General features: G+C 36.2%; 1 protein-coding gene across 1 annotated transcript in view; it reads right to left on the bottom strand.

The window, feature by feature from the left end:
* Positions 1 to 22,663, bottom strand: part of LOC143638576 (uncharacterized) — a 452,770-nt gene that overhangs the window by 341,413 nt on the left and 88,694 nt on the right. Inside the window, exon 3 of the mRNA XM_077106457.1 lies at positions 1,275 to 1,425. Coding sequence (XP_076962572.1) covers positions 1,275 to 1,425 — 151 coding nt within the window. The remainder of the gene's footprint in view (positions 1 to 1,274; positions 1,426 to 22,663) is intronic.

Genomic DNA, 22,663 nt, shown 5'->3' with positions numbered 1-22,663 from the left:
TGTTAACCAAGTAGCCAAGTAATAATTTTTACATTTTTCGTTTTGTTTCAAGTTGTTTCACTTTCCACATTGATCCTTCAGTGATGATGATAAACATAGAAAATGAAGTGAACAGTTTTGTTACACTATTCTAAACATTTTTACATTCTAAATCCCACCAGAAGTAAAAATTCACAAAATATGGTAATATTGAATGCCATATATTGGAACAAGGTACTCCAGTGAAATAGCGCATGGGGACTGATAATTAGTTCTACTCTGCCAATAGATTAGCCTGATGTGGAGCAGCATTCCCTCTGGAGGAAGTGTGCTCTTTTTCTTCACCTAAAGGCCCAGTAGATTCTCCAAACCGTACTCACAAGGCGCCCAAAATTGGTCAGTGGAAAGCCACATTTCTAATGTGCTACCCAGAAGAGGAATCTTTTAACACAAAGCTTCCTTATAGGTTACAGTGATCTTGTTCCTGATGTTGCAATTAATATTCATCATATATATCCTTTAGCTGGTATATGTTAGTTTTATTTTTATCTCTGCATGCTTTATCTATACAGCTCATATGCACTGTGACTGAGGACTGTGATCTATGTTTCATAGTATTCCTGATAGCACCTAAAATTTTACCCAAATTTTGATTAATAACCACCTGCTTATTGAGTTAATGCACTAAATTTAAGTATATTGCACAGACCAAAATAAGAATATGAAAGACTTAACTATCACACTTGGAGTACCTACAAATCTACAAAATATTTACTTCTGGTTCTTAAAGAATTTTTAATGTGGTTTTGCTTTTTTGTGAAATATTAGAATTTCTTCTAAACTGAGTAAGGTTCAAGTCTTCTCTATTTGGCAGATTGCTCTTCAAAATCAAGTTAAGTATTGAACCCTACATCTTTAAAAGGAGCATACTGTATCAGTTATTTAGTTATGTGGATAATATATGGCCAGCCCAAGATGAATACTAAATCTTAACAAAGGGCAGTGTAAAATGCAAATACAGACCACAGGGCCTGCCCTGCCAGGGAGGCCCTTCACACCAGCTAGCCCACAACAACGGAGAGGCCGTTCCACTGTGTGGCCCCATCACCCCACAGAGACCCATCCCACTGCATGACCCAGAACAACATGTCTGTGTGAAGAAGAATGCCACCCATTGTAGCCACACACACCACTCTGCAGCATCACCAAATAGGCCACCCAATTCCATCATTCAGCCCATCCTTCCAGCCTCATCTATGAAAGTGGTTGCCTCTATCTTGGGACACCTCCACTACCATTTTGGGTTACCTCGGCTGCTGCCTCTGCCATCTTTACTTGGGGCATCTCCCACCTTGTGATACTGACTGCGGTCTGGAAGCCCAACATCAAGATACCTACGGGCTTGACACTTCTGCTGCCATCAATGAGGAACATGGCTGCTTCCATCTAGGGAAAATAACCAGGACCTGAAAAACCGTCACCAAGATCCCTGTGGGCCCAATTGAACCAGAGGTATCTCTACTAAGGGTGTTAACAAACGCCATCCTGTTGCGAGGCAACAGGGAGCCTTGCATGAGGTTGCCTCTCTCTCTCTTTTCTCTCCTGCTAACAGCCAACTTCTTTTGATTATCCTTTCACTAGTCCTATAACCTAATACCTCTATATTCTCACATCCTACCTTATAAACTTCACAGCCCATCCCCCTCCTCTGTCCACCATTAGAAACCATAATTCCTTATGTAAAGCTACTGGCTGTATGGAACAAAATAATAGTACTTGTCATTTCTGTGGCAAAACCGTGTCTAAATGAAAGCTAATAGATTTATGGCTGCATATTAGATGCAGTGGGTGCTGTAAACATTGATCTCCCCCTTAATATTGAGGTATTCATAACCTGCAGGGACACTATGAGATTATAGGGTAGAACATGCAATACCTCATATCTGCACTGCAAGAGAGGAAGACACATAGATAACATGAAAAAAACAAGGGAGGAAAATGTCCCAATCAAACCAAGATACTATAACAATAGAACCCATTCACAGTGCAGTCGATGAAAGGACAGAGAAGGAGTTCTGAATGTACATAATTAAAATGACCTGTGAATTAAAGAATGACATAAGTGAGCAAATACAGGCCAAAACTGATCACTCCAATGAGGTAGGAGAGCATATACAGACAATTATTAATCACTCCAACAAAGAGGTAAGAGAGCAGATCCAGGTAGCAAAAGATTAATTCAAGAAAGAGAGATTTTGAAGAAAAACCAAACAGAAATCCTTGAAATGAAGGAAGCAACAAACCAAGTAAAAAACTTAATAGAAAGTATCACTAGCAGACTAGATCATTTGGAAGACAGAACCTCAGACAATGAAGACAAAATATACAATCTTGAAAACAAAGTTGACCATATAGTGAAGATGGTAAGAAACCATGAACAGAATATCCAAGAATTATCGGATAACATCAAAAGACCAAATGTAAGATTTATCAGGATAGTGGAAGTCATAGAGATTCAAACCAAAGGAATGCACAATCTCTTCAATGAAATAATATCAAAAAATTCCCAAACATGAAGAATGAATTGGAAAATCAAATACAAGAGGCTTACAGGACACCAAATTTATGAAATTATAAAATATCTACACCAAGACATATTATATTTAAAATGCCTAGCATACAGAATAAGGATAGAATTTTAAAGTTCAAAAGAGAGAGAAATCAGATTACATTTAGGAGAACACCAATTTGGATCTCAGCAGATTTTTCATCAAAGACCATCAAAGCAAGGAGATCCTGGAATAACATATACCAAGCTCTGAAAGAAAATGGGTGTCAACCAAGAATCTTATATCCAGCAAGATTAAGCTTCAAATTTGATGACAAAATAAAAACCTTCCATGATAAACAAAAGTTAAAAGAACCTACAGTAAGAAAGCATGCACTACAGAACATTCTTGGCAAAATAGTACATGAGAAGGAAATGAAAAATAACAATAAAATCCTGCAAAGGGAAGAACTAAAGACAATGCCAATTAAAGGAGAAACCAAGTAAAGCTTAAAACCAAAAAATAAACCAAAATGACCAGAAACACAAACTATGTCTCAATAATAACCCTGATTTTCAATAGCCTAAACTCATCAATTAAAGACATAGACTGGTATCTAGGTTGCGTGGGCGGAGCCAAAAAAGTCCCCCAATGAGCAGCTCCGTGGCCTGAAAGGGCAGGGAAACAGCCCAATGAGCATCACTGCAGAGGAACTAATCAGCTAGATGTTGCTGGGGCCACTGTGAGCCAATCATCAGCTGGCAGTCTGAAAGGGTGGGGAAACAGCTCAATAAGCATCTCCAATGAGCATAACCACAGAGGAGACAATCAGCTAGATGTTGCTGGGGCCGCTGTGACCCAATCATCAGCTGGCAGTCTGAAAGGGCGAGGAAACAGCTCAATGAGCATCTCCAATGAGCATCACCGCAGAGGAGCCAATCAGCTAGATGTTGCTGGGGCCACTGTGAGCCAATCATCAGCTGGCAGTCTGAAAGGTTTGCTGGGACCCCTTCGGCTGTGGCTCTCAACACATCAACAAGACATAGTAATCATAAATATATATGCCCCAAACAATGGAGCATCTATGTATAGCAAACAAACCCTTCTCAACTTCAAAAATCAAATAGGCCATAACACAATAATACTGGATGACTTTAACATACCTATCTCACCACTGGATAGATCTTCCAAATATAAACTAAACAAACAAAGAAACTATAGAACTCAATAATACACTTTATAATTTAGACATAACAAACATATATAGAATATGACATCCATCCATGAGTGAATATATTTTTTTCTCATTAGCACATGGATCATTCTCCAAAATAGACCATATGTTATGGCACAAAGCAAGTCTTAGCAAATACAAAAAAAAAAAAAAATAGAGATATTACCCTGTACTCTACCTGACCATAATGGAATGAAATTAGAAATCAATGATAAAATAAAAAATAGAAGATACTCCAACACCTGGATACTAAATAATATGCTATTTATATACTACTGAATGATGCATGGATAACAGAATATATCAGGGAGGAGATAAAAAAATCTTAGAGGTAAATAAGAACCCTGAAACAACATATCAAAATCTCTGGGACACTATGTGTTGAGAGCCACAGCCAAAGGGGCCCCAGCAAACTTCCAGCTGCCAGCTGATGATTGGCTCACAGTGGCCCCAGCAAACTTCTAGCTGCCAACTGATTGGCTCCTCTGCAGTGATGCTCATTGGGTGGTTTCCCCACCCTTTCAGACCACAGAGCTGCTCATTGGGGGACTTTTTTTGGCTCCGCCCACACGACCCAGCCAATCGGCCTCAAGAGCAGGAGAAGTGGGGGAGGTTGAGAGGCTTGTAGGAAGCCAATGGTGGCAGTTGGGCTCTGAGGGAATTCCTGAAAAGCTGTGTGGTGCAGTGTGTGTATGTTCTAAAAATAAAGTTCGTTTCTTTTGACAAGTGGCTCCTGAATTGTGCCCAGCCAGACTGTGGCAACTATGAAGGCAGTACTAAGAGGAAAGTTCATTTCATTAAGCTCATTAATTAAAAGAAGGAAAATGTCAACAAATAAATGACCTGACATTGCATCTCAAAACCCAAGAAAAAGAGGAACAAACCAACACCAAAAGAAGTAGAAGACAGGAAATAATTAAAATTAGGGCTGAAATCTATTGGTATTGGCACCAAAACAGAAATGTAAACTAATTGTACAGAATAGAAGACACAGAGATGAACCCACATAAATACTGTTATCATGTACTAGATAAAGGCACTGAAAACATACAGTGGAGAAAAGATAGCCTCTTTAACAAATGGTGTTGAGAAAACTGGAAATCAAATGCAGCAAAATTAATCTAAAACCCTCTCTCTCACCATGCACAAAACCAACTCAAAGTGAATCAAGGACCTAGGAACTAGTTCAGAGACTCTACGCCTAATAGGAAAAAAAAAAAAAAAAGTAGACCCAAATCTTCATCATGTCAGATTAGGCCCCAACTTTATTAAGAAGACTCCTAAAGTGAAAGAAATAAAATCAAAAATCAATAAATGGGATGAATTCAAACTAAAAGCTTCTTTTCATCAAAAGAAATAATCAGCGATGTAAAGAGAGAGCCTATATTTTTGAAGCAATATTTTTTGAATGCAAAGTCATATTTATTTATTTATGTCACGTTTATTTTTATTAATTTTTTTTTACAAATAAATGACAGCAGAATGCATTACAATTCTTATTACACTTATTTAGCACAATTTTTCATATCTCTGGTTGTATATAAAGTATGTTGACACCAAACGTGTCTTCAAACATGTACTTTGAATAATGATGTCTATCACATACCACCATCCTTGCTAATCCCCTGCCCCCTCCCTTTCCCTCCCACCCCTCTGCTCTATCTAGAATTCATCTATTCCTCACATCCTTTGGGAGCAAATTTTTGACATATGTGTGTCAGATAGAGCACTAATCTCCAGGATATATAAAGAACTCAAAAAACTTAACACACACACACACACTCAAAAAAAAGCAACAACAACAATCAATAAATGGGCTAAGAAGTGGAACAGATACTTCACAGAAAAAGATATACAATCAATCAAAAAATATATGATAAAAACTGGTGAAGATCTCTAGTAATTAGAGAAATGCAAATCAAAACTACTCTAAGATTTCATCTCATGCCAATCAGAATGACAGTTATCAAGAACACAGACAACAATAAGTGTTGATGAAGATGTGGGGGAAAAGGCATACTTATGCATTGCTTGTGGGGTTGCAAATTGATGCAACCAATCTGGAAAGCAGTATGGAGATTCCTTGGAAAACTTGGAATGGAACCACCATTTGACTCAGTTATGCCACTACTTGGTCTATACCCTAAAGACTTAGAAACAATATACTACAGTAATGCATCCACTTCAATGTTTATAGCAGCACAATTCACAACTGCTAAACTGTGGAAGCAACCTAGATGCCCTTCAATAGATGAATGGATAAAAAACTGTTGTACTATACACAATGGAATATTGCCCAGCATTAAAAGAGAATAAATTTATGGCATTTGCAGGTAAATGGATGAGTTGGAGAATATCATATAAGTGAAATAAGCCAATCTTAAAAAACCAGAAGCCAAATGTTTTCTCTGATAACTGGATGCTAATCCATAAGGGGGAGGACACGGGATAAGTAAAGGAACTTTGGATAGGGCAAAGGGGAGTGGAAGGGCACAAAAGGGTAGGAAAGACAGTGGAATGAGATGGACATCATTACTCTCAGTACCTGTATGATTACAGGAATGATGTGACTCTACTTCATGCACGAGTAAAATATTCTGTTCCATTTGTGTGCAATAAATCAAAGAGCTTTCTAGTGTCATGTATAATTGATTATATCTAACTAACAAATAAATAAATAAATAAATAAATAAATAGTAGTTGGTAAGGTAAATGCAAGTGGAACAGTGGAAGGATATATTAAATGTCCCAAAAGGAAATGTTGGCTTGAACTAGATGACACAGAAAGAGAGAGTAGTTTCAAGGGAGAAAAGTAGAGAGAACTTAATGATCAATTAAATATTGTGGTTTAAGGAGAAATGTATGTCATAGTTCATTGCTAGTTCTTTAGCTTACAAAAAATAATGGCAATAAATGGTGCATGTGTAAGTGTATGAATGAAATTTACAGAATCATTACTCAAAAAAAAGATGTGCACACCAGAGTTTTATATCTGATATCCATGTAGAAGATATATAAAAGTTTCATTTTGAAAAAAAAATACAAATACAATACAAATACACATCAATGTAAAGGGAAATGTTTACATGAAAAATGAAAACAAACAGGACTTCTAGTTTCTGTTCCAGCTTGTAAGAAACTTGGAATCTGCCACTCTATCCTAAGAAATCAAAGCTGAAAACTCAAGAATCAATAAGTCTTCTTAGATCTGCCAAATAAGTATGATCAGATAATAAACTATTGCACAACAAACTGGAGAAACCAACAGGAGAATATATAAAAACCAAAATTTATTGGAGCAGACACAAAAGCAGGAACTCCACAGGAATCAACACAGTATTATGAATACCAGAATGGTAACTGAAGAGTTTATGGAGGTTCAATGAGAGTTAATAACTCCAGGAGTGTCCAATCATAGACAGGTTTGTCAAATTTCTTGTTAGTTTTACCTCCAGGAGGTCAACCATGTTCCCATAGTAATATTGAGAAGAAAATTGTCTTGTTTTTCTTGGAAGATAAGGAGAAAATGAACCATTTTGAAATATACCAGACCATTCTGTTCTTTTTTGCAACCTCTTCTCTTATGAGAAACTAACCAGATTTAACTCATTGGGGTATTATCAGAATATAACTAACTGGTAAGTTATATATATATATTCCTTTCACTTGGTACACCATGCCTGACTATAAAAAAATCAAATATGTATTAAAAGAAAATTTAAAAACTTCACAACTTGGAGAGAAAATGTATCAGAACCAGCCTCAAATACGGCATAAATTATGGAATTATCAAACTGTGAATGTAAGTCAACCATGATTATATGCTAAGGTCTCTAACTGAATAAAAGTAGACAACATGTAAGAACATGTTGACAATATAAACAGAGAAATGGAAATTCTATGAAAGGAAAAAAATGCAAGAGTTCAAAAACAATGTAACAGAAATGAATAATGCTTTCATATGCTAAGTAGTAAATTGGGCCTGGCTGAGGAAAGAAACTCTGAGCTTCAGGATATCTAAACAAGAATTTTAAAATGGAAAGGCAAAAAAGTAAAAATAATTGGGAAAAACCCACAGAACAATACCTGAGGACTGTAGAATAACTGAAAAATAGTTAACATATACATGTTGGCAATAACAGAATGAAAGAAATTGAGGGGAGGCAGGAGAAAATAAGCTATATTTGAGCTAGTAATTTGTACATTTCAAATCTTTACAAGTAAACCATATTCAATCCAAAATCTAAAACACTGTTTAGTCAAAATACAGAATTTTCACTTCAACAATATCATATTAAGCAGCTCCAAGCCCTCAGCATATCAACTGATATATATTATAATTACAACAATTTAATCATGCACCAAATTCCTTAATAATGTTCAATGTTTTGTAGTTGAAATTTTACAAATTTAATCATTTAGAATTCTCTTATGACAGAGTGCTCAAATCCTGGAGACTTTGGTATAGAAGTTTCCATTGTAATAGAATGTGTTTATAAATTTTGGCAAATATTTTCAATAAAATTTCTAAAATGCAGAAAATTCAAAATTAAGAATTATTATATACTATTCCTCCTCCTCTGTAAATTCATTATTACTGATGTTCTTTTCTCACATTAAATTTGAAAGCCATAATATATTATGGTAGAATGGCTATGTTTCTTATGTGGTTATGTATATTTGTATTTCATTCAATAAACTTTGCCGGAAATATCAAGCACCACATTAATGTGTATGTATACTCTGAGTAACAACAGAAAAATACTATCATACAACTGTTTTGCTATAATAAATTTAGAACATTCAACAAGTTAAATTTTATACTTAAGTGACATTCTATACAATTTTTCTCATTCAGAACATTCCTGTAAAAGAGGATATAACTTCTGAGTTGGAGTAGTAGCTCATTGGCAGAGCACTTGCCTAGCATGTTTGAGGCACTGGGTTCAATACTTAGCACCACATAAGAATAAACAAATAAAATGAAGGTATGCTATCCATCTACAACTACAAAAAAGGTTTTTTTATATGATATAACTTCCAGTGGTAAAGTATGCCCAGTTATAAATTTCAAATGCAACAATAAACTTTTTAAAATTTTTTTTATTAGTGTATCTTAGTAATATATATAGTAATATATAGTGGGTTCATTTTGAGATAATAATAAATGCATATAACATAATTTTCCCATTATTAATCTGCATTTATTTGCCTTTTCCTTCCCTCCCCTTCTCCTTTCCTCCCTTCTACTGATCACCATCCTCTACTCTTGGTAGAGTACTCTTGGTCTTTCTTCTGTTTATTTTTTTAAGACAGACAGAGAGAGAGAGAGAGAGAGAGAGAGAAAATTTAAAATTTTTTTTTTTTAGTTATTGGCAGACACAACATCTTTGGGTTTTTTTGTTTGTTTTTTTTTTTTTTTGGTTTTTTTGATTTGTGAAGTTTTTTTCTTTTTCAAAGTTGATAGGTCATCTAGTTCAATATATGTTTTTTTTATTTTTTTCATCTTTCATACATTTGATTCAAGTGAGTTATGCATTTCCATTTTTACCCCAAATACAAATTGCAGAATCACATCAGTTACACATTCACAATGTTTACATAATGCCATATTAGTGACTGTTGTATTCTGCTGTCTTTCCTATCCCCTACTATCCCCCCTCCTCTCCCCTCCCATCTTCCCTCTCTACCTCATCTGTTGTTGTTCCGTTCTCTCCCTCCCCCCCCCCTTTCCCCTCACAACCTCATATATGTGATTTCATATAACGATGAGGGTTTCCTTCCGTTTCCTGGCAATTTCCCTTCTCTCTCCCTTTCCCTCCCGTCACTCATCTCAGTTTAATGTTAATCTTTTCCTCATGCTCTTTCCCTCTGTTCAGTTCTTAGTTGCTCTCCTTAAATCAAAGAAGACATTTGGCATTTGTTTTTTAAGGATTGGCTAGCTTCACTTAGCATAATCTGCTCTAATGCCATCCATTTCCCTGCAAATTCCATGATTTTGTCATTTTTTAGTGCTGCATAATACTCCATTGTGTATAGATGCCACATTTTTTTTTTTATCCATTCATCTATTGAAGGGCATCTAGGTTGGTTCCACAGTCTAGCTATTGTGAATTGTGCTGCTATGATCATTGATGTGGCAGTATCCCTATAGTATGCTCTTTTAAGGTCCTCAGGGAATAGTCCAAGGAGGGCGATAGCTGGGTCAAATGGTGGTTCCATTTTCAGCTTTCCAAGAAATCTCCATACTGCTTTCCATATTGGCCGCACCAATTTGCAGTCCCACCAGCAATGTACAAGTGTACCCTTTTCCCCACATCCTCGCCAGCACTTATTGTTGTTTGACTTCCTAATGGCTGCCAATCTTACTGGAGTGAGATGGTATCTTAGGGTGGTTTTGATTTGCATTTCTCTGACTGCTAGAGATGGTGAGCATTTTTTCATGTACTTATTGATTGATTGTATGTCCTCTTCTGAGAAGTGTCTGTTCAGGTCCTTGGCCCATTTGTTGATTGGGTTATTTGTTTTCTTATTGTTTAATTTTTTGAGTTCTTTGTATATTCTGGAAATTAGGGCTCTATCTGAAGTGTGAGGAGTAAAGATTTGTTCCCAGGATGTAGGCTCCCTATTTACTTCTCTTATTGTTTCTCTTGCTGAGAAAAAAAACTTTTTATTTTAAGTAAGTCCCATTTGTTTATTCTTGTTATTAAATCTTGGGCTATGGGCGTCCTATTAGGGAATTTGGAGCCTGACCCCACAATATGTAGATCGGAGCCAACTTTTTCTTCTATCAGGTGCAGGGACTCTGATTTAATATCAAGCTCCTTGATCCATTTTGAGTTAACTTTTGTGCATGGCGAGAGAAAGGGATTCAGTTTCATTTTGTTGCATATAGATTTCCAATTTTCCCAGCACCATTTGTTGAAGATGCTATCCTTCCTCAATTGCATGTTTTTAGCCCCTTTATCAAATATAAGAAAGTTGTAATTTTGTGGATTGGTTTCTGTGTCCTCTATTCTGTACCATTGATCCACCTGCCTGTTTTGGTACCAGTACCACGCTGTTTTTGTTACTATTGCTTTGTAGTACAGTTTGAACTCTGGTATTGCTATACCTCCAGATTCACACTTCCTGCTTAGAGTTGTTTTTGCTATTCTGGGTCTTTTGTTATTCCATATGAATTTCATGATTGCTTTATCTATTTCTACAAGAAATGCCGTTGGGATTTTGATTGGCACTGCATTAAACCTGTAGAGAACTTTGGGTAATATCGCCATTTTGATAATGTTAGTTGTGCCTATCCATGAACAGGGTACATTTTTCCATCTTTTAAGATCTTCTTCTATCTCTCTCTTTAGGGTTCTATAGTTTTCATTGTATAAATCTTTCACCTCTTTTGTTAGGTTGATTCCCAAGTATTTTATTTTTTTTGAGGATATTGTGAATGGAATGGTTTTCCTCATTTCCATTTCAGAAGTTTTGTTGCTGATATACAGGAATGCCTTTGATTTATGCGTGTTGATTTTATATCCTGCCACTTTGCTGAATTCATTTATTAACTCTAGCAGTTTCTTTGTAGACCCTTTTGGGTCTGTTAAGTATATTATCATGTCATCCACAAATAGCGATAATTTAAGTTCTTCTTTTCCTATTTTTATGCCTTTAATTTCTTTTGTCTGTCTAATTGCTCTGGCTAGTATTTCAAGAACTAAATTGAATAGAAGTGGTGAGAGAGGGCATCCCTGTCTAGTTCCAGATTTTAGAGGGAATGCCTTCAGTTTTTCTCCATTTAGAATGATGTTAGCCTGAGGCTTAGCATATATAGCTTTTACAATGTTGAGGTAAGTTCCTGTTATCCCTAGTTTTTCTAGTGTTTTGAACATGAAGGGATGCTGTACTTTGTCAAATGCTTTTTCTGCATCTATCGAGATGATCATATGGGTCTTATCTTTAAGTCTATTGATGTGGTGAATAACATTTATTGATTTCCGTATATTGAACCAGCCTTGCATCCCAGGGATGAATCCTACTTGATCATGGTGCACAATTTTTTTGATATGCTTTTGCATTCGAGTCGCCAGGATTTTATTGAGAATTTTTGCATCTAAGTTCATTAGAGATATTGGTCTATAGTTTTCTTACTTTGAAGTGTCTTTGTCTGGTTTTGGGATCAGGGTTATGTTGGCCTCATAAAATGAATTTGGATGAGCTCCTTCTTTTTCTATTTCTTGAAATAGCTTGAAAAGTATTGGTATTAATTCTTCTTTGAAGGTTTTGTAAAACTCTGCTGTATACCCATCCGGTCCAGGGCTTTTCTTAGTTGGTAGTCTTTTGATGGCCTCTTCAATTTCTTCTTTTGTTATTGGTCTGTTTAAATTGTGTGTGTCTTCCTGACTCAATCTGGGCAGATCATATGACTTAAGAAATTTATCGATATCTTCACTATCTTCTATTTTATTGGAATATAAGGTTTCAAAATACTTTTTAATTATCTTCTGTATTTCTGTAGTGTCTGTTGTGATATTGCCTTTTTCATCCTGTATGTTAGTAATTTGCGTTCTCTCTCTTCTTCTCTTCGTTAGCATGGCTAAGGATCTGTCGATCTTATTTACTTTTTCAAAGAACCAACTTTTAGTTTTATCAATTTTTTCAATGTTTTTTTTTTGTTTCAATTTCGTTGATTTCCACTCTGATTTTAATTATTTCTTGTCTTCTGCTATATTTGCTGTTGTTTTGTTCTTCCTTTTCGAAGGTTTTAAGATGTAGTGTGAGTTCATTTATTTGTTGTTTTTTTCTTTTTTTGAGGAATGAACTCCAGGAAATGAATTTCCCTCTTAAAACTGCTTTCATTGTGTCCCATAGATTCCGGTATGTTGTGTCTGTATTGTCGTTTATCTCTAGGAATTTTTTGATTTCCTCCTTTATATCTTCTGTAACCCATTGATCATTCAGTAACATATTGTTCATTTTCCAGGTGATGCAGGATTTTTCCTTCCTTCTTTTATCATTGATTTCCAGTTTCATTCCATTATGGTCAGATATGGTGCATGGTATTATCTCCACACCTTTATATTTACTGAGAGTCGCCCTATGGCATAATATATGGTCTATATTTGAGTAGGATCCATGTGCTGCTGAGAAGAATGTGTATCCACTTGATGACGGTTGATATATTCTATATATATATATATATCGGTTAAGTCTAGGTTGTTGATTGCGTTATTGAGTTTTATAGTTTCTTTGTTCAGCTTTTGTCTAGAGGATCTGTCCAATGGCGAGAGTGGTGTGTTGAAGTCCCCCATAATTATTGTGTTGTGCTCTATTTGACTCTTGAACTTGAGGAGAGTTTGTTTTATGAACGTTGCAGCACCATTGTTTGGTGCATACAAATTGATAATTGTTATGTCTTGATGGTGGATGGTTCCTTTTAACAGTATATAGTGTCCTTCTTTATCCCTTTTGATTACCTTAGGTTTGAAGTTGACTTTATTCAATATGAGAATGGCCACTCCTGCTTGCTTCCAAGGGCCATGTGAGTGGTATGGTTTTTCCCAACCTTTTACCTTCAGTCTGTGTATGTCTTTTCCTATCATATGAGTCTCCTGAAGGCAGCATATTGTTGGATTTGTTTTTTTAATCCAGGTTACTAGCCTATGTCTCTTGATTGGTGAATTTAAGCCATTAACATTTAAGGTTACAATTGAAATATGGTTTGTACTTCCAGTAATGTTTATTTATTTATTTATTTTAGATTGGTTAGTTTTCCCTCTTTGGTTATTTTTCTCCCCGTTTACTGAGATACCTCCCACTGTTAGTTTTGGGCGCTATTTTTCAATTCCTCTTCTTGTAATATTTTGCTCAACATACTTTGCAGTGCTGGTTTTCTAGCTGCAAATTCTTTTAGCTTTTGTTTATCGTGAAATATTTTAATTTCATTGTCAAATCTGAAGCTTAGTTTTGCTGGATTCAGTATTCTTGGTTGGAATCCATTATTTTTCAGTGTTTGAAATACGTTGTTCCAGGATCTTCTCGCTTTCAAAGTCTGTGATGAAAAATCAGTCGTTAACCTAATTGGTTTACCCCTAAATGTAATCTGCCTCCTTTCTCTCGGAGCTTTTAGTATTCTCTCCTTGTCCTGTATGTTAGCTATCTTCATAATTATGTGTCTTGGAGTTGGTCTATTATGGTTTTGGATGTTTGGGGTCCTGTAAGCTTCCAGGATTTGGCAATCCATTCCATCTTTCATCTCTGGGAAGTTTTCTAGTATTATCTCATTTAGTATGCTATCCATTCCTTTGTACTGATTCTCTGTGCCTTCTTCTATCCCAATGACTCTCAAATTTGGTCTTTTGATGAGATTTCAGCATCTTTTCTGTGTTGACTATATTCTTTTCAAGTTGATAAACTTTGTCTTCATTATCTGATGTTCTGACTTCTACTTGATCTAGTCTGTTTGTAATATTCTCATTAGCGCTTTTAATCTGATTTATGGTTTCTTGCATTTCTATGATTGCAGCTTGATTTTTTTTAACACCTCTATCTCCTGATAAAGCTCATTCTTTGCGGATTGAATTTGTGTGGTTAGTTCCTCTTCAAAATATACTTTCAATGCTTGAATTTGCTGTCTCTTGTCTTCTCTAATATTCTGTTCCATCTGAATTAGGTATGCCTTGATTTCTTTCCCTGTCCATGTTTCTGATTCTTCTATGTCCTCCTATATATTTAGGTTGTCCTGCATTGTTTGTAACCCTTTTTTCCCTCGTTTTTCATATTGTTCACGTTGCTTTCCAGCTCTATTTGACTGCTTAGTAACTGCTTTCTCCTATACATTTGTTTTGGCTTTTTATATCTCTGTTGTCTCTCTTTTGTGGTGGGAGATTATGCCTAGAAATGTTAGGCTTTGTTGTACTTTAAAGCTGATTCATTCAATTCATATAAGGCTTCTAGGTTCTGTATGCATATAATGTTTTGCTGTTTGTTCTTAGGACTATATGTTTAGGTTGGGTGCTCTGGTGGTACGATGGTTAGTATGTCTTGGCTACTTTAGAAGATTGTTCCACTGAAGGTGGATACTACCAGGCAATTGGATCAGGGTGTTGGTAGTAGCTAGGTATTTAGGAGTCTTATAGACAGCCTCGAGACATTCGCCTATTTGCATTTAGACAATTACACACAATGGAAGATGTAATGCTTGGGATGAGAGTTGGGGGTTAGGGGAATGAAGGTGCTGTTAAAAAGAAAAAAGGATAGAGGGGAATGAAAAGAACAATAAAACTTGAAATGGGATAGAAAGAGAGAAGGAAAAGGGGAGAAAGGAACAGGGAGAGATGAAGGAGAGAAAAAAAATATCGACAATGGCAACAACAACAACAACAACAACAACAAAATTAAAGTCTTAGAGATCCACCTTCCTCTCTTCCAGGAGGCGGTACTGTGCCCTCCAAGTGGAGCGTCTGCTCTCTACCTGCCGAGAGCTATCTCCGTAGGGCGTCTCCTGGGGGTCTCTCAGACTTGTCAGTCCAGAGCCATTTCACTTCTCCAGCTCTTAACCCCCTTCCTCCTGCCAGCCTGCCAGCCAGGTCCTGTTCCCCAGAAGTGACTCCCCCGAGATCTAGTTACACTTGCAGTCCCACCGCGTGTCCCTTTTAAGCCCCAGTGCTGTGGTAAACTGGCGGCTAAGACCTTGGGGTTCACCGCTGGTGATATATGGGGCTGGGGGTCTGGGATCCCCTCTGCTTCCCTACGGACACGCCCCCTGAGAAGTCAATGAAGTTTCCTGGCTGCTTGTATCAGTATGGGGAGTCACGCACCTGCTGAAGTGGATTCTGCTGGGAAGGAATTCCGCCGGCCGAACTCCGATGATGTAACCTCTCTGCTATGGCGGGCCCCAGGCTCCTTGCCGGAGTGTCCGAGGGGAGGGGTAGGACTGGTCCAGCCCAGTTCGCCTCAGCTCCTGGCTTGTGGAGGCTTGGCTAAAGACTTCTTCCTGCCAAGCTGTGTCTCGGCGTCTAGCAGGACCCAGTCACTTTGGCTGCGGGCGGGTGGACAGATCTGCAGCTGTGCCCGCGGTGCGCGGACTGTGGCTGGTGGATCTGGAACTCCGCATCTCTGGCAGGGTCCTGCTCGTCTGGGTCACAGAGACGCTTCAAAAAAATCCTAGTAGCTCCCGGGCGGTCTCTCTTCAGTGGAATTTTGCTAGGAGAATCTCCGTTGGTAGAATCCAAGAGTTATCCTTGTGACTTTATGACCCCATCACTGGGAGTGCATTAAAAGCGCAGCCTCTCTGCCCGCCGCCATGTTGGATCCCTCGACACAACATCTTTGTATGTGGTGCTGAGGATCGAACCCGGACTGCACACATGCCAGGCAAGCGCGCTACCACTTGAGCCACATCCCCAGCCCTTTCTTCTGTTTATTTATTGTTTGTTTTTAATTGGTGCATTATAGTTATACATAAAAGTGGAATTCATTGTGATGCATTTTTAAATGCATGTAGCATAGGTCGGTGGATCTCATTCTTCAGTTGCTTCCCTTGCCCACCTTTTCTTCCTTCCCCTCAATCCCCTTCTTCTACTCCATGAAAAAAAAACTTTTTTATTTTGGTACTAGGGATTGAACACAGGGGGTTCTACTACTGAGTTGCATCCTCAGTCTTTTTTATTTTTTATTTTGAGATATGGTATCACTAAGTTACCCAAGCTAGACATCAAACATGTAATTCTCTTGCCTCAGCTTCTAGAGTCACTGGAATTATAAGCATGTGAATTACTTACACTTAACACATAAAATAACTGACTAGTTAAACATTTCTAACTATAATAAAATATACATTTAGAGAAGTGTTTCCTCATATTTGATTTTCGGACCACTTTCATAGAATGAACTAGTGTTATCATTTACGATAACAAGAACACTGAATCAGATACTTTGCAGTAGATTGGACTCTTCCCCCATCACAACATCCTCTAAAACATGTTGTATTTTCTTTATCAATTTTCATAATAAACAAAAGGTTAAATCAACTTCATTAATATTTTCATTTTCCAAGAAATAACTCATTGCAGAATCTTAATTATTAAATAACTACTAATTGTTTTTTAAAAGATAAAAAATACAAATTATCAAGATGATACCCCACAAAACTAATAGTTCTTCAAGATACCTCATGGACAAATACTGCATTTATAGCCTCAGCACTCAGTGTTGTACACTGGTAACTTCATGCCAATGACAGAACTACATTTGAACAAGGTCAAAATATCCTCTTAAAGTAAGCCAGGTACAAAAAACTGAAAAGGATGGAGTACTGATGACATCAGTTAATGAAGCAAACCAATAAAACCAAGCAGTTCTATACATGACTGTATTTATTTTCTTACTTTTCTTCATGATTATCTCCCTTTGTGCCCTTATGAAATACAAAAGTCTAACCTTCCCATAGTGCATCTTCATTATACTGATAATTGGTTTAAAAAATCTGTTTCCCCAATACATCAAACCACTCAATTTTCTAGTCAGGTACCTGATCAAAATACTGTTTTCTCGTTGTGAAGCTTTGTCCAGATGTTAGCCAGCTGAAGTGGACATCATAGCTCTTAGTAAAGTAAAATGAAAGAAGACAATGTATTTTTTTTATTTTCTCTATCTGTACATAACTCGGTATATACCTATAAAAGCAATTATATGACTTTATTTTTCCTTTTTTATATTTCAGGTATTCAGGGAAAAAGAGAGTCTGCTTCTGGGAATAATGAAGCCAAGGACATTGTGCTCCTTTTAGCAGAGAAATGTTTACTCTCTATTAAAAAGAAAATGCTTAATTTCAAAAGGTTGAATATCATGGAGCTTAAAAAACAGATTTCTAGCTGGTTAAGTTAAAGTACTGAATGTTCCTAAAATATATGCTCTCTAGTCATATAACATTTGATTGTGGATTAGATATATTTTTATGCATTGTAAGTCCTCATCTCAGTAATTTCTCCTGATATTACCAAACCAATTCTATTAGGCTCAGAGTAACTAAATGCAATTTTAATCATCTGTCTATAGCACTTTTACTTCTGCTGTTTTAAAACAGCTTTATGTAAGAAGGGCTGATTCCTTTTAATAAAATACTGATGTATAAGTTTTAAGCTTTTCATCTATTACCACAATTATTAAAGTTCTCCCAAGATTCAGAACACTACCTAAGTAAATTCCTCATCCTGCATTCTGCACAAAGGACTTACAAAAGCTGCCATCCCAAAGATCTAAATGTTTATTCATAAGGTTTTACAAAATTTGACTTTTTTTCCACGGAACGACAGCATAACAAATGTTACCTGTTTCTGGTAATAATTATTTGTTTTGCTAAAGTTTCAAGAAATTCATTTTAAAGTTAATACTGTATAACACTACCTGAAATTTGTCATTCCTGTTGTAAAACATAATACAAAAATGGGAAGAGAATAAAAAATAATTCTAAAAGGGTAAACAATATAAAACTGTGGAAATTGAGCAAAAGATTAAGGATTGACTACAGTAAATCAGAGAGTAATTTATACTCAGAGAATATAAAAGTATAAGCATAATAACTGTATAACACTTTTCCTTATTGTGAACTATCTAAAATATGTTATTTTAACCTAAGATTTAGATGTTCCCAGAATTTGTACAATTTATAAGGAAAACACAATCAATTACCTGCATGAGAATATTCAAATTTAAAACAACTTAGTGATATATTTTGAGAAATGGAACTTCAATAGTCACAATAAATAGGCAATCTATTCTGACACTGTACAATGGATATGATGTAAAAAAAAAACAAGATCAGTAAGAGAATCAAACTATTAGTTCCAGCTCTACTACATATATACCACTTTTTTTTTACTTTGGTTAATTCACTGATTTCACTGATTTACCTTGAATAAGATTGCATATTTATATAATGAGTGTATTTGTGTGTGTGTGTGTGTGTGTGTAAATACATCTGTATCTTCTTGCTCTCTAGTGGTCCTTTATATATGTATCTATAAGGCACTGAAGAGGAAATAGAGCATAAAAATGAAATTCCACTTTTAATATTTCACCAAGGTGTGTGGTCATTACCAGAGCAAAAATTTTGCTCCTTCCCACACCTCAAAATGACTTCATTTTTTGTGGCACTGAGAACTGAACTCAGGACCTCCCACATGCTAGGCAAGTGCTCTACTACTGAGCAACAACCACAGGTCACCAAATATGATTTTATGCATTCAATAAACATATTTTATTGAATGCATAAAATGTGTTTCTACTGAATACCTCACATATTTAATAAAGTTTCTTCATTTTGGTTCATGGGATCTCAAGCTATTCTCAGAAGTGTGGATTTGGGGAATTATTTAGTTGAGAGATATTCAGTAATGATCTTTTCTTGTCTGTTTTCTTTTTCTGGACTGATGGCATTTTGCCCTACACTTTTGCAGAATGGTATTCAGTCAAAGACTCAAGGTATCCACTATACATATATATGGATCTCTTTCTATGTAGAGTGTTCTTTGCTATATTTTGTCCACAAATTTTAGCCACTTCACCTTCCTTGATGCCCTTTTATGTATCTTTATATCAGCTTTTTAGTCAGACGACAGAGATCTGGAGATAATACATGGCCACTGTGTCTAGGCACCCAATTTTGTCAGGTTACATATTGGGCCTGTTTATTCCATGTGCATGTAATCAAGGAAAGGAAGTTTCCTGAGCTCTTATCATTAGTTTCACCAACTAATCATGAAGTAGCTATCATATCATCAGAGATTTATTAAAAACAAAGTTCTAAACCCTCTTATATATTTAAATTTGTACACTTTAACAGATGACTATAAATATATTTAAGAAAGAATGACCTTTTGGTGATTGCTGGAGGAATGCATGGAGATGGGAGACATGAGAATGATATATAGAAGAGCCAATAGTCTTCAAAGGAGATGATACTTAACTACCTTCGGGTTAGTTTAGTAATCAAATGAAATGAGTATACATACACAACCTTTCATACTTCCTGGCATATAGTAATTTTTCTAGAAAGTTCTTCTCTGTGTTTTTGAAACTTGAGAAGATTTAAATAATTTAATACATAAAAACATAAATGTTGTACACATTAATGAAATACTACGTAATTTTACTTCCCTAGATATTCTTGCTCCTATCAAACTGTAGGTTAGTACCAATTTGTCAACCATTCTACCTACCTCTACTTTCTTACTATCCTCAACCTCTCAACATTTTTGAAATAAACTTTTTTGGATTTTAAGTATAAATGCACTATGCTGTACTTATATATGCTTATTTCCCTTCACATAACTGTCTCCCTAAAACTATAAACCTACATGAAGAAAACATAGTGGAAATATTCCAGGATATTGGAGTGGACAAGGATTTGTTTATAAAACCTCCAAACACACAGGAAACAAAAGTAAAAAAGTGACAAATTTGATGATATCAAACTAAAAAGCTTCTGCTTATTAAAGATAATGATCAACTGAATGAAGAGACAATATATAGAGTAGGAGAAAATACCCACAATTAATACATCTATTGAAAGGTTTATACCCAGAATATATAACCAACTCCAAAAACAACTCAATAACAAATATTATCCGAATTTTTGTTCTAATTTTCCCTAGACAAGTAATTATATAAACATTTGTCACTTTTATGGACCTTGAAAGGGAAATCAAATAATCATGAAATTTCTTTACCTTTTTAATAAATATCCTTTCTACTCCAAACCAGCTTTTCAAAGTTAAACAAAATTCAATGCTAAACACATGAAAACATATATTTTCAGTATTTTTCTCTTGTTTGCCCTTGCCTGACATTACCTTGTCAGAAATAATCTGCTATCTTTAGGAAATAGTTGATGTCATATTTTTGAACTAAGTTATGTAGTACTGTCACTTTGAAAATCTACTCAAGGGTAGAGAGTGCTTGCTTATGCCACGTAGGTGGACAAAACTAAACCATGCTTCTGATGTCATCAACCTTCCTTTTCCCAACTACCTCTTCTGTACACTAGGAGGTAAATTATAATACTTTTTTTAAAAGAGAGAGTGAGAGAGGGAGAGGGAGAGGAAGAGGGAGAGAGAGATACAGAGATTTTTTTAAATTAATTTTTATTGTTGGTTGTTCAAAACATTACATAGTTCTTGATATATCACATTTCACACTTTGATTCAAGTGGGATATGAACTCCCATTTTTACCCCGTATACAGATTGCAGAATCACATCAGTTGCACATCCATTGATTTACATATTGCCATACTAGTGTCTGTTGTATTCTGCTGCCTTTCCTATCCTCTACTATCCCCCCTCCCCTGCTCCCCTCCCCTCTTCTCTCTCTACCCCCTCTACTGTAATTCATTTCTCCCCCTTATATTTTTCCCCCTTTCCCCTCACTTCATCTTGTATGTAATTTTGTATACCCCTGAGGGTCTCCTTCCATTTACATGCAATTTCCCTTCTCTCTCCTTTTCCCTCCCACCTCTCGTTCCTGTTTAATGTTAATCTTCTTCTCATGCTCTTCATCCCTACTCTGTTCTTAGTTACTCTCGTTATATCAAAGAAGACATTTGGCATTTGTTTTTAAGGGATTGGCTAGCTTCACTTAGCATAATCTGCTCTAATGCCATCCATTTCCCTCCAAATTCTATGATTTTGTCATTTTTAAATGCAGAGTAATACTCCATTGTGTATAAATACCACATTTTTTTTATCCATTCGTCTATTGAAGGGCATCTAGGTTGGTTCCACAGTCTTGCTATTGTGAATTGTGCTGCTATGAACATGGATGTAGCAGTGTCCCTATAGTGTGCTCTTTTTAGGTCTTTAGGGAATAGACCGAGTAGGGGAATAGCTGGGTCAAATGGTGGTTCCATTCCCAGCTTTCCAATAAATCTCCATACTGCTTTCCAAATTGGCCGCACCAATTTGCAGTCCCACCAGCAATGTACAAGTGAACCCTTTTCCCCACATCCTCGCCAGCACTTGTTGTTGTTTGACTTCCTAATGGCTGCCAATCTTACTGAAGTGAGATGGTATCTTAGGGTGGTTTTGATTTGCATTTCTCTGACTGCTAGAGATGGTGAGCATTTTTTCATGTACTTGTTGATTGATTGATTGTATGTCCTCCTCTGAGAAGTGTCTGTTCAGGTCCTTGGCCCATTTGTTGATTGGGTTATTTGTTATCTTATTGTCTAATATTTTTAGTTCTTTGTATATTCTGGATATTAGGGCTCTGTCTGAAGTGTGAGGAGTAAAGATGTGTTCCCAGGACGTAGGCTCCCTATTTACCTCTCTTATTGTTTCTTTTGCTGAGAAAAAACTTTTTAGTTTGAGTAAGTCCCATTTGTTGATTCTAGTTATTAACTCTTGTGCTATGGGTGTCCTATTGAGGAATTTGGAGCCTGACCCCACAGTATGTAGATTATAGCCAACTTTTTCTTCTATCAGACGCCATGTCTCTGATTTGATATCAAGTTCCTTGATCCACTTTGAGTTAACTTTTGTGCATGGCGAGAGAAAGGGATTCAGTTTCATTTTGTTGCATATGGATTTCCAGTTTTCCCAACACCATTTGTTGAAGATGCTATCCTTCCTCCATTGCATGCTTTTAGCCCCTTTATCAAATATAAGATAGTTGTAATTTTGTGGATTGGTTTCTGTGTCCTCTATTCTGTACCATTGGTCCACCCACCTGTTTTGGTACCTGTACCATGCTGTTTTTGTTACTATTGCTCTGTAGTATAGTTTGAAGTCTGGCATAGCTATACCGCCTGATTCACACTTCCTGCTTAGCATTGTTTTTGCTATTCTGGGTCTTTTATTTTTCCATATGAATTTCATGATTGCTTTCTCTATTTCTACAAGAAATGCCGTTGG

The sequence above is a fragment of the Callospermophilus lateralis genome, chromosome X (assembly GCF_048772815.1).
Source record: "Callospermophilus lateralis isolate mCalLat2 chromosome X, mCalLat2.hap1, whole genome shotgun sequence".
NCBI lineage: Eukaryota > Metazoa > Chordata > Mammalia > Rodentia > Sciuridae > Callospermophilus > Callospermophilus lateralis.
Note: the sequence above shows the minus strand (reverse complement) of the source record. Positions and strands in the feature narration are given on the sequence as shown.